Consider the following 12,009-nt stretch of genomic DNA (forward strand, 5'->3'; position numbering starts at 1 on the left):
CGAGCACATTTTTAGATACCAGTTTTCTGTGAATCTTTAATTTAGACACTTGAAACAAAACGCATTAAGCATTTCTAGTGTGATTTCTTACCACATAAATAATGCATTATAATGTTGTTTCCATAGCTTTTAGATACTTTGCTGGGTACCCTTGTAAAGGAGCTACAAAATAAATACACTCCAGGGCGTAGAGAAGAAGCTATTGCCGTTACAATGAGATTTCTGCGTTCTGTGGCAAGAGTTTTTGTTATTCTTAGTGTGGAAATGGCTTCATCCAAAAAGAAAAAGTAAGGATTGTGTTTTACTCATTACATAAATAAATGTGTATGAACTGGTGTTTAGTCATTAATAAGGAAAACACTAAAATGGTCCTGTGGGGATAGTTGATCCATGGGGCTTCTGAAACTAGCCTTTTACCTCTGGAGATCTGGATTCATATGATATTTAAGTTTCATATAAAAAGGAATGGTTTGACTCTCTATTTTAGTCTCTATTTTATTTTAGTCTCTATTTTCCCATAGCGTAATTAGAGAGATAAGGTGGGTGAGGTAATATCTTTTATTGGACCAACTTCACTTTCAAGCTTTCACGCTACAGAGACCTGAACAAGAGCTCTGTGTAGCTCAAAAGCTAGATATTACCTCACCCACTTTGTCTCTCTAATATCCTGGGACCAACACAGCTACAACAGCATGCATAATATAGTCACACAGTTCAGCACAACTGGCAGTTTGTAGTAGTGTCTCCAGACTTAGTGTCAGGTGTCACAGGTCAAAGATGAGTGGTGTTGGTGGAACTGTGAAGTTTACATCACACATGGCTCTACACAGTGCTGCATTGGACCTGAGCTTTTATAAATTGTGTGCTGACCTTACTCTAGTTAAGATATAAAAGGAACCTTAAATTTTAATGTTGAAAGGGTTCTGTTTTTTATACAAAATGTACTGCCTTGACCAACTTTGTTCTGTCAACAGTACACTTATTTGTGCTCCCTCATTTTTGAGGTATTAACAAGAAGTAGTCAAACTAGAATTAGTTGAGAATTTTTCAATAAATGCTGATAAAAGCTAAAGCAAACTTTTTGTTGGGGGAGGGAGGGAGAGGGGGAGGGAGGGAGGCAGGTAGGCTCACCCACCCCAGAATATTCAGTGGTTGGCTGCTCATCTGGGATGAGACTTAGTTTCAAGTACCTGCTCTAATGGAAATGTCTTCAAAGTGGAACTATTCCAACAGAAAAAACAGAGACCCCACACCTCAGAATAACTATTGGCGATGGTTAGGACGCTGACTTGGAATGTAGGAGACTGGCAGAGCAGGGATTTGAACCTGGACATTTCTCATCCCATGTTAATGCCCTAATCCCTAGGTTGGCTGTTCTGGGGGAGGGGTGAGAATCTGTTGTTTTTTTGTTTTTGTTTTTTGTGTTTGTTTTGTACTGGTGCAGAACAGGAAAAGTTAGGAAATCTCTCTGAAAACTTTGCAGGATGGGAAGACGGTTCCCCCAGTAGCTCTAATTCTAACCCTCTTTTGACCAGCATCATCATAAATTATTGCAATTTCTGTATCTTCACTTGCTTCACTTGCAGTGTGACTGAGTGTTTTGCTTTAGTTTTGAGAATGCATTACACATATTGTCTCATATTCTGTCATTGGTTAATAATTTTTACCCATATATAGCTTATAAACACTTTTTTTCAAAAGATGACCTACCTATTTGATTCTTCTTTCCACCATTTTTTTTTCTAGCAACTTTATTCCACAACCAATTGGAAAATGTAAACGAGTATTCCAAGCACTGCTACCCTATGCTGTGGAGGAGTTGTGTAATGTAGCGGAATCCCTAATTATTCCAGTCAGGATGGGTATTGCGCGTCCTACTGCACCCTTTACTCTTGCTAGCACTAGTATAGATGCCATGCAAGGCAGTGAAGAACTATTCTCTGTGGAGCCTCTACCACCAAGACCATCATCTGATCAATCTAGCAGGTAAAGTTAACTACTTATTCTATTCATCTCGTTATGTGCTTGCTACAATATGGTTTTGGAATGTTCTTTAAAGAATCATTTGATGTATTTAGTAGCAGAATGTAGAGGCTCCATATTACAAGTAAAATGTTTCCAGAATACTTGGCCATGAGTATATAAATCACAAAAAATTGTGTGGCAGCATCCACCAGAACATCATAAAAGAATAACTCGCCTGTGTACTTTGCATCTGGACCTGTAAGGGTGTGAATACAGGATGCTTTTTACAATGCATGGGAGGCAGGAAAAAACCTAGTCAGTTGTTCTGAGGTAATCTGGTATTGTTTTGGCTGAGTCCAGAGAAATGCAACTGCTACTGGAGACCCCCAATGAGCATGAGAGCAAATCTCTGACTGTATTGTGAACACAGAGAGATGAAGACAGTCTGATTCCAGCCCAAGTGCAGTAAGGGGTAATGATATTGAAGCTCAATCACAGGGGGAGACACTCTAGATCAAGTAATTTTAGACAGAAGATAAGCAGAAAAAATGCTGGTGTCCAGCAGTACTGGAGAAGTACTAATGGCTGGGTAAGAACAGCACTTTGCTAGTGCCCATGGTACTTTCCTTTTTTCACTGACTAGTGCTGTCATCCTGTCCCACGTACATGAACACACTGATTAATTCCTGCTGTTTGGGTATGTTTGCAGAAAGGTGAACATGTGCTGAGTAAGTGATAATCTAACTGTTCATTTTAGTCTAATTTGGAAGTGTTTTCTTTATCTGGAAGAAAGGAAAGGAAAAGGCTGGTCCTCCTAATTTGATAGTAATTTAAATCTGAGGAAGTCCTTTTGTTCTTCCATCCTCACACTTCCACGAGATTTTTAGATTAGCTCTGTTGTGAGGAGGGAAGTGAATGACTACTACTTTGTTAAAAATATTTACAGTGTAATTTTTTCTGTTGCCATAGTTTACTTATGAGTCTATTTTGTTGTAGTTCCAGTCAGTCTCAGTCCTCCTACATTATAAGGAATCCTCAGCAGAGACGGATCAGCCAGTCACAGCCAGTTCGTGGCAGAGATGAAGAGCAAGATGATATTGTATCAGCAGATGTGGAAGAGGTTATTTTCTTAATTTTTCGCAATTTGGTACATAATGTGCATTTTGATGTTTAAATATCAGTGCATAATCAATCAATGGCACTCACCTCTGAGCTAGAAAGTCATGAATTCAGTACTTGAGCATATACATGGTATAGAGACTGCAGTGGCCTCCAGGAATGCTGCAAGTAAGGTCTTCTGTACACTGGAAAAAAGTGTGGTGAAAGTCTGCGTTACAAGACAGTAGTGCCTGACGTGATTAGAACATGGTTCAGTCTTGCTACGGAAATGGGGTTGGACTGAATGGTGGTGTAGACATGTTCTTAAACGTTTGAATTTTGCAAAACTAGAACATGATTCAGAACACTGTTAAAGTAACACTCAGTCCTTTACATGCTGCATGTTTCAAGTGTGTTAGGTGATATTTTGTTGTAACAATCTGTTAACATATGTAGATTTCAGAGCATAGGTCCACCAAGAGGAGATGTCCTTTAGATAAGATCCTTTGTAGTTTTCTAGGTGGATGATTAAAAAACAAAACAAAACAAATACTACAAACTCAGAAAGGATTAGTTAATCCTGGTGTTTGTGGCCAACATTTCCCTTTCAATATTAGATTCTGATGTCCAAGGCAACTTTTATTTTTGGATGTCTTGTCTGTTCCATAATATTCCATTTGTGAACTGTCAAATGAGCTGCCACACAAACCAGTGCAAATAAATGCCTTCCTCCTCACCTCTACCAGAATTGTATGCCCATTTTATACTAGTATTGCTGCAGGAAACAGAATTGTCACTTTGCAGTATGATTCACAGAACAAAATTCAGGAAAAAGCAGACAGCTTGTACTTGAATAGAATGAAGATAAATATACATGTTACAGCATAAAAATAAAAAGCATTTTCCAGGTTGAAGTGGTTGAGGGAGTAGCTGGAGAAGAAGACCACCATGATGAACAAGAAGAACATGGAGAAGAAAATGCTGAAGCAGAAGGACAACATGATGAGCATGATGAAGATGGTATACACTTTTCATTCATAATGCAAAAGGAGCATCTCTCCTTCCTCTTCCTCCCTCTCCCACCCCTTTAAAAGACAAGATTCTGGACAAACTAGTTAACAATAGTACAGTTAACAATAATACAGCATAAAGAAAGTAATAAATTGAAATTTGAATACATCAGAGCCAGGAAGCCTGTGAAAGAATAGATGAGTTTGCTGAACTACCAAGGAATAAAGGGAGCAATTAAGGAGGCTAAGGTATTGCAAAGAAGCTAACGGCTTCTTAGCAATGGTCTTCACCACAGAGAATTTTGAGGCAATACAGACTTCATAGTTTCACTTTTCAGCTAATAAATGGGACACTAACTGATTGAGGTTTCAAAGTGATGGAACAAATTGACAGCTAAAGACTAACAAATTGCTCTAGGCCCTGATGATGATGATCCAAGAGTTCTGAAGGAACTTAAGGTCAACTTACAGCAGTGTCTATACCATGCTATGTTGACTAGAGATGCTCTCCCACCAACTTACATTCCGCCTCTCAGGGAGGTGGAGTACAGATGTCAATGGGAGAGCACTCTGCCATCGACTTAGCTTGTCTTCACCAAACCTGCTAAATCGACACCATTGTATAGATCGCAGCACTGCCAATTTAGCAGGAAGCATAGACAAGCCTTATTAAACAGCAAAACCAATTCTTTTTAGCCTATCGGCAAAATAGTAGAAAAAAAAAAACTGATGTATATAATTTATTTGAAATTTCAAAAAGCATTTAAACAAAGTCCCTCACAAGAGTTACGGGCTAGAAACGGGCATAGATTAAAAAATGAGTCAAAATAGTCAGTATTAAATATGAGAAAAGATCAGGTGGGGTTTTCCAAGGATTCATAAAAGGACTGGTTTTTATTCAGTACAAATATTAATGATGTAATAAGTGGAGTGAATAGAGAGAAGGCAAACATTTTAGATGACAGTTATTTAGATTCTTCAAGACTAGAGAAGATAGGATGACTGGGGAGACATCATAAAGAGAGGCAAATGGATAGCATGATGTCAAACAAAATACAGTATTGCCAAATGCTAAGTAATACAGGTTGAAGAAAATAATTTGAACTGCTAACGTATGTTTATATCAGACGGATGTAAATCTTTTATGTTTGAGGCCTTAAGACCAGCACAAACTGTGTTAGGTTAGGAAAGATTTCTTCCTAATTGTCTATTATGGGAACTGTTGTACTTTTGTCTGAATTGTCTGGTATCAGCCATTGTCAGAGACAGTATGCCAGCCTAGATGGATCAAACGTATGATGAAATATGGCATTTTCTATGTTTCTAAAGGATTGCCCTGGATTTTCCTTTTGAACCATTTTATTTGCAGGTAATCCTGATTATCCGGATTTGGGTTTGTCCAAAACTGAAATGTGACTAGAAACTATCAAACTCAAGGCTTCAGCTGCTTCCAAGATACTCCGTTTATATGTACATTTTATTTCTTGAAACAGAACATGATCCTGTAGTTAAAGACTATGTAGTACATATGCACAGGCAGAATTAATAAGGCTGGAAGTGCCACTTTAAATGTAGAATCTTGTGGCTTGAGTTCTTAATGAGTTCTTAATTCTCAAAACTTAGAAGAAATAAAAGTGTAGAAGTGAGATGGCTTTAAGATGGTTAGTGCTCTGTTATAAGCATGAGGTGTTGTAAATATGCAGGACTACACAAATTCCTTTTATATTAAATTATTTTCCTGTAAGCATTAGATGTTAATATTGTATTTTTTCATTTTTGCAGGCAGTGACATGGAGCTGGATCTACTAGCAGCAGCTGAAACAGAAAGTGACAGTGAGAGTAACCACAGCAACCAGGATAATGCTAGTGGGCGTAGAAGTGTTGTCACTGCAGCTACTGCGGGATCAGAAGCAGGTACACCATTTGCATTGGTCTTCATTTAAACTTGGAAGCCAGGATTTAGGCATATGTGATAAAGGAAAGTATCTAACTGATTAAATACAGGTTGGGAGAGACTTTACTTGTCGGCTTCTGGTACAAAATCTTTGAAGGGTCACATGCTGCCTAGTGCCAAAGGCAGTAAAGGGCAGGGGAAATGTGGGGAAATAGTTAGTTCTACCCCCAATTTGTAGGGGAGTCCCTTAGCACTTAAATTAGACTTTTCCTCCTATAATCTTGTCTCTGAAGCTTCCTTCGCCTCTGTTTTTCTCACTTAATGTCTTATGTTTGTCTACAGTGAGACAGCAGTGTGCAGCCTTCTTAAGAGAAATGGGCTCTTGTAGTATGGCTTTCTGCCTATATTCTGTTGCTGTGCAGCTATTGGCATCAGTGTGAAAATACCTGGGAGTGTTGTAAAAGTCAGCTTTAAATGTTTTAATGTTTCTTTTCCCTATGTAACTTGAACACTACTTTTAAGTATTTTTGAGAGCAACTGTTCTGCCTTCTTGTTTGGGAGCTGGATCCTTCTAAATCCGAGGTTGAAGTCATCTGAAGGTCAAACTCCTACATTGACTTTCTGCTCTATTACCTGTTAGTGAAAAGGACTGTGGTTTTAAATAAAATGTTCCTTAATCATTTAACTGTCTTTCAGAACATAAGTAAAACTAATTTGATTGCCTTTCCATAAAACTGTCATGGAAAGTTAGCAATAGTATTTTAAGGACAATTTCTTAGAATGCATTTCTGGATATTCTGTAAGCATGGTACTTGAATGTTACAAGTGTAGTTCTTTTTCAGGAAGAAGTTTTCAAACACTTATTATATATGTACAATAGTCTGACTGTGCATCACTGCTTATAAATAAATTACAGTAAACACTGTTTTCCTACATAGGTGCTAGCAGTGTTCCAGCATTTTTTTCTGAGGATGATTCTCAGTCAAATGACTCCAGTGATTCAGACAGCAGCAGTAGCCAGAGTGATGACATAGAGCAGGAGACGTTCATGCTTGATGAGCCTCTAGAGCGAACCACAAATAGCTCTCATGCCAATGGTGCTGCCCAAGCTCCCCGTTCAATGCAGTGGGCTGTACGCAACACCCAGAATCAGAGAACAACTAGCACGGCTCCATCAAGTACATCTGCCCCAGCAGGCAAGTCTCAGCAAAGGGAATGCACGTACATCATTTATAAATGGTTTTGGTTTTGCCGTTTAGTAAGACTTGTCTATGCTTCCTGCTAAATCGACAGTGCTGTGATCTATGCACTGGTGTCGATTTAACAGGTTTGGTGAAGACAAGCTAAGTCGGTGGCAGAGCGCTCTCCCATTGACGTCTGTACTCCACCTCCCCGAGAGGCAGAATGTAAGTTGGCGGGAGAGCTTCTCCAGTCAACATAGCATGGTATAGACATTGCTGTAAGTTGACCCTAAGTTATGTGGACTTCAGTTACGTAACTTACATAATTGAAATAGCGTAACATAGGTCAGCTTCCAGCATTAGTGTAGACTAGCCCATAGGATTAAGTGTTAAGTATGTTTTCTTAACCACATATCTTTTTGGTGTAGCTTAAGAGGAACATGTACAGTCTTAAAGTGCTTTGCCTCTTTAAGCTTTAGTTAAGAAATTAGTAAAATACAGTATTTACTCCTGCTCCAAGAAGATATTAGTATTAAGTTTTATTAGTTAGAGCTGCAGGGCCAGTACAGGTACATTATTCATGTTTAATCACTTACAAGTTTAGTTTATTTTAATAACTTTTTCTGTTGTCAAACACAAGAATTAGTAAAGGGTATATAAAATCATTAATGGTGTCATACTTTCTCTTATCTTCAGCAAGTTCAGCAGGTTTGATTTATATTGATCCATCAAACTTACGTCGAAGTGGCACCATCAGCACAAGTGCTGCAGCAGCAGCAGCAGCTTTAGAAGCTAGCAATGCAAGCAGCTATTTAACATCTGCAAGCAGCTTAGCGAGGGCATACAGTATTGTGATCCGACAGATATCTGATTTGATGGGTTTGATTCCCAAATACAATCATCTGGTATACTCCCAGATCCCCGCTGCAGTGAAACTGACTTATCAGGATGCAGTAAACTTGCAGGTATGGTGTAACTAGAACATTCTCGACATTAATGCTGGTTTCAGTGCTAACATTTTTTAAAAATAAAATACTTGTATTTGCATTCCAGTTAATTGCTGTAGAACTTTAAATGTTTTTAACGCGTTGAATTATCCATATTTCACACAGAGTAATCTAATCTCTCTGTAAAACCATTTAGTGTAAAATTTTCAGATCTTAGAGTTGAAATTGTGCACACAAACTTTGCATTATTGCTTCTTGGCATTTTTGTAGCTCCTTCTGTCCATGTTTGAATGCTTTGAAATAATGTATTATGGCTTGCAAAACTCATCTCTGGGCATAATTTGTGTACACCAGCACAGTAGTTCCCCTTCCCTGACCCCAAACAAAACACCTTGCAGTAAAATCATTCTCAACAAACTCAGTCAACCTATGCAGGAACAAACCCACGATAAACGTATGTAGAAACAAGAGTTTTTTTCCACTCCCCTCTTCAGAGAGAACACTCCAGGTCACCAACTCAAGAGTCAATAGCAGCATTGTGTTCCCAGTTCCTTTAGCCTCTGTGCTGGGGCCCTAGTCTCCAGGCAAGTCTCCTGACTCTTGCCTCGGTCCCCAGGTCAGGTGATCTGTAAGAGAACTCCCCACAGTGTTCCATTCCCCAGGCCTCCCTGCTTGTGAGTCCTGCCCCTGTTCAGGGAACATCTCTTCAGGACCAACCCCTTAACATCCCTCAGCCATCCACTTAGGTCTTCACTCTGAGAGATCCATTCAGTGTTCTACTCCTCAGGTCTCCCTGATGTTGCAGGTTTAATTTAGGCCCTGGAGTGCTGCACATCAATTTTTGGTGGTACTCACAGAAGAAGTGAGCTATAAGGAAGAATTTGAAAGGGTAAAAGGATGACAGCTGGCACGTGGGGAGAAAGGGAGGTCAAAGTCTAAGAGGCACCATGGAAGAAGACTTGAATGTTTGGAAAATAAACATGGGGCTTTCAGGAGGAAGGCTTGAGGAACATAGGCAGTGGGAATAGGGAGCGGTAATTTGGAGATGAAGATGAGGAACTTGAACTTCATACAAAGAGAGGAAGTCACAGAGAGGAGTGACACTGTATAAGCAGCTGGAGAGTAAGATGATTTTTAGCTATGCTATTTTCTTTAGGGCACAGTGCAGTGTGGTGGGATTTGGAGACTACCGAGATGAGCGTGCTTCAGAAATTGAGGCAAAAGATGCTCAGGATGTGGAAAGAAGTTTCTGTAGTGGGACACGAGAGGAGAAAGCTGACTGTCTTAGTTGTGGAGGAGAAACAATGCTTAGGTACTTTGGTGATTGGTGTCATTATAAATGGATCGGAAGAAAAGAGAGGACCTGATAACAGCTTGTGGGGGGTGGAGGCCAGAGAGGAATTGAATATTACACTAATATGATGAAACTCAGTAGAATGGTGAAGTTGTTTACAGTGAACTGAGATATTTTGGGAAGGTTACAGTTTTGAATATTGAGTTTGAAATGGTGGTGGGCCATTCAAGTGATGTAGAAATGACGTAATCAGGCAGTGAGTATATAGACCAGACTTGAGGAGTTTTTGAGTTGAGCTGTTGTTTGGATACACAAATGGGGTCAAGGGGAGGATCCTATTAGCATAACAGATACAATAACATGTTTGAAGTCTGCAGGGAGGGAGAGAGCTTGAAGAAGAGGGGGGCAGTGAGTAAGAGAATGAGACATTAGGTGAGGTGGGGTCAAGGGAACAGATTGAGGGGTTAGAAAATGACAGCACAGAGTTGTAGGATAGAGTCAAGGACTCAAGTGCACAGTGGTAAAGTGGAGTTGAAGATAAAGGTTGTGGAGTCAATGGAAGAGAGGGAGACTGGAGGGGGAAGATAATTCTTACGAAGCAACAGAAATATCAGAGTTTGGATGGAACACTGAAAATATGCATCTGGGAGGTGGGTTGTGTGTGATCAGCATCAAATGACACAAGATGAGGCTCTCCAAGATTGAGGTCAGAATGTTTGGCAAAGATTACCTTGAGAGATTCTGAGGTGGTGAATAAGGAGGTGTTGCATGGTGGGAGCTCCAGGCTTCTTTAGAGTAGTGATGTTTATGGGAAGCAGCTAACAGCAGAGTGGATCTTTCTGTTGGCTTTCAGGAATGGGAGGCCTCGTGAGGAGAGATGATAGAGAGATTTAAGTATTTATATTAAATCCGAGTGATTTAGAGATGTCTTGTCAATACCTCAGACTTTTAATTGCCTTTCTTTCTGTTTTTGCTTGTGATGCTGCTAACTCATTATGTCTCATCTTTGTTCAGAACTATGTAGAGGAAAAGCTTATTCCCACTTGGAATTGGATGGTTAGCATCATGGACTCCACTGAAGCTCAACTGCGTTATGGTTCTGCACTAGCATCTGCTGGTGACCCTGGACATCCAAACCATCCCCTGCATGCTTCTCAGAACTCAACGAGAAGGGAGAGGATGACGGCACGTGAGGAGGCTAGTTTAAGAACACTTGAGGGTAGAAGGTGTGAAATTTCATTTCATGTTTCAATTATATGCATTTATTCATTTTATAGTTTAACCTCTTTACTCACTCTTTACTCTGACATTTTGGGAACCTGGACCTCAAGCATAAATGTGTAACTATTTTTATAATGTAACAGGAGGCTTCCTTAATTACTATTACTATCTTCAATATGAATATATATTTTGGTAAATGAGATGCTTTCCTTGCTGATAACTAGACTGATTTTTGTCATAACCCTAAAATTCATACTCTTTCTTAAATATGAGTCACAAATGTAATCATTTGGCTATTTATACATATTAAACTTAAGGTTTTATGTTTTAATTATTGTACTTCATTTCCCAAAACTGGTAGAATTGCAGTATCTTTGAATTACAGGTATTAGAGGATATACATTCATATACTTTACATAACTAATATATGAATTTCTAAGGCACCTTACCACTGTACTATCTAAGCACCATTTATTTATCAATTTTTTCCCTAACAGGCGTGCTACTTTGCTCAGTGCCCGTCAAGGAATGATGTCGGCACGTGGAGACTTTCTAAACTATGCTCTCTCTCTGATGCGTTCTCACAATGATGAGCACTCAGATGTTCTTCCTGTTCTGGATGTCTGCTCACTGAAGCACGTAGCATATGTTTTTCAGGCCCTTATTTATTGGATTAAAGCAATGAACCAACAGACAACATTGGACACTCCTCAGCTGGAACGGAAAAGGTATTTAAGCCAACTCTAGCAAAAACAAATCCTTACTAGAATGGCAGAAATCTAATGTGCCGTGAGCCTGAAAATTCAAAAGATTTGTTCTTCTGTGGTAGGTAGCAATGTTTGGCAATCATCGTGCTCACCACTGCATCGTGTCACTGAAGCAAATATTCAAAACCTTGAAGCATCCTTAAAGCACCCTTATAAAGTTGGCTTGAAAACTTACCAGCCCACACATGCAGTCTACTCCACATTTTTCTCATGATGGTGGTGATGAAAAAATATTTTACTTTCAAAAATAATACGCTGGTCAAATAGCACTTTTCCAAGCTGCTTTAATATTCTGCTAGCTTTAATTGTGTTAAGAGATACTGAATAATCTACCTGAACTTTAAGAATGGTTTGTGGCATGTAATAGATCCATGTGACACTGACACAATTTGCATAGCAGTTAATTCCATTTGGTTTAGGCACCTAAAGCTCCTCAGACATAAGGCACATCAGAGAAGAACAAGATAGTACAAGGTATTGATACAAAAAGGTTTGTAGGAACTGGAGCAAAAACCAGCCAATATAAGCATATGGCTAGTAGGAAATGTTGGTAGTAGGAAATGCTGTAATTAAATTAGAGATCTCTGCCTTCCAGGTGCCTGTCTGGCTTTCTTTAGTGGCTGTTCAGTCTC

At 39.3% G+C, this 12,009-nt stretch overlaps 1 protein-coding gene across 1 annotated transcript in view; it reads left to right on the forward strand.

The window, feature by feature from the left end:
- Nucleotides 1–12,009, forward strand: part of UBR5 (ubiquitin protein ligase E3 component n-recognin 5) — a 140,917-nt gene that overhangs the window by 102,062 nt on the left and 26,846 nt on the right. Inside the window, exons 33-41 of the mRNA XM_073330413.1 lie at nucleotides 127–287; nucleotides 1,747–1,986; nucleotides 2,962–3,085; nucleotides 3,972–4,083; nucleotides 5,856–5,987; nucleotides 6,906–7,163; nucleotides 7,845–8,113; nucleotides 10,404–10,615; nucleotides 11,108–11,338. Of these exons, the coding sequence (XP_073186514.1) occupies nucleotides 127–287; nucleotides 1,747–1,986; nucleotides 2,962–3,085; nucleotides 3,972–4,083; nucleotides 5,856–5,987; nucleotides 6,906–7,163; nucleotides 7,845–8,113; nucleotides 10,404–10,615; nucleotides 11,108–11,338 (1,739 nt within the window). The remainder of the gene's footprint in view (nucleotides 1–126; nucleotides 288–1,746; nucleotides 1,987–2,961; nucleotides 3,086–3,971; nucleotides 4,084–5,855; nucleotides 5,988–6,905; nucleotides 7,164–7,844; nucleotides 8,114–10,403; nucleotides 10,616–11,107; nucleotides 11,339–12,009) is intronic.

The sequence above is a fragment of the Lepidochelys kempii genome, chromosome 2, assembly GCF_965140265.1.
Source record: "Lepidochelys kempii isolate rLepKem1 chromosome 2, rLepKem1.hap2, whole genome shotgun sequence".
Classification (NCBI taxonomy): domain Eukaryota; kingdom Metazoa; phylum Chordata; order Testudines; family Cheloniidae; genus Lepidochelys; species Lepidochelys kempii.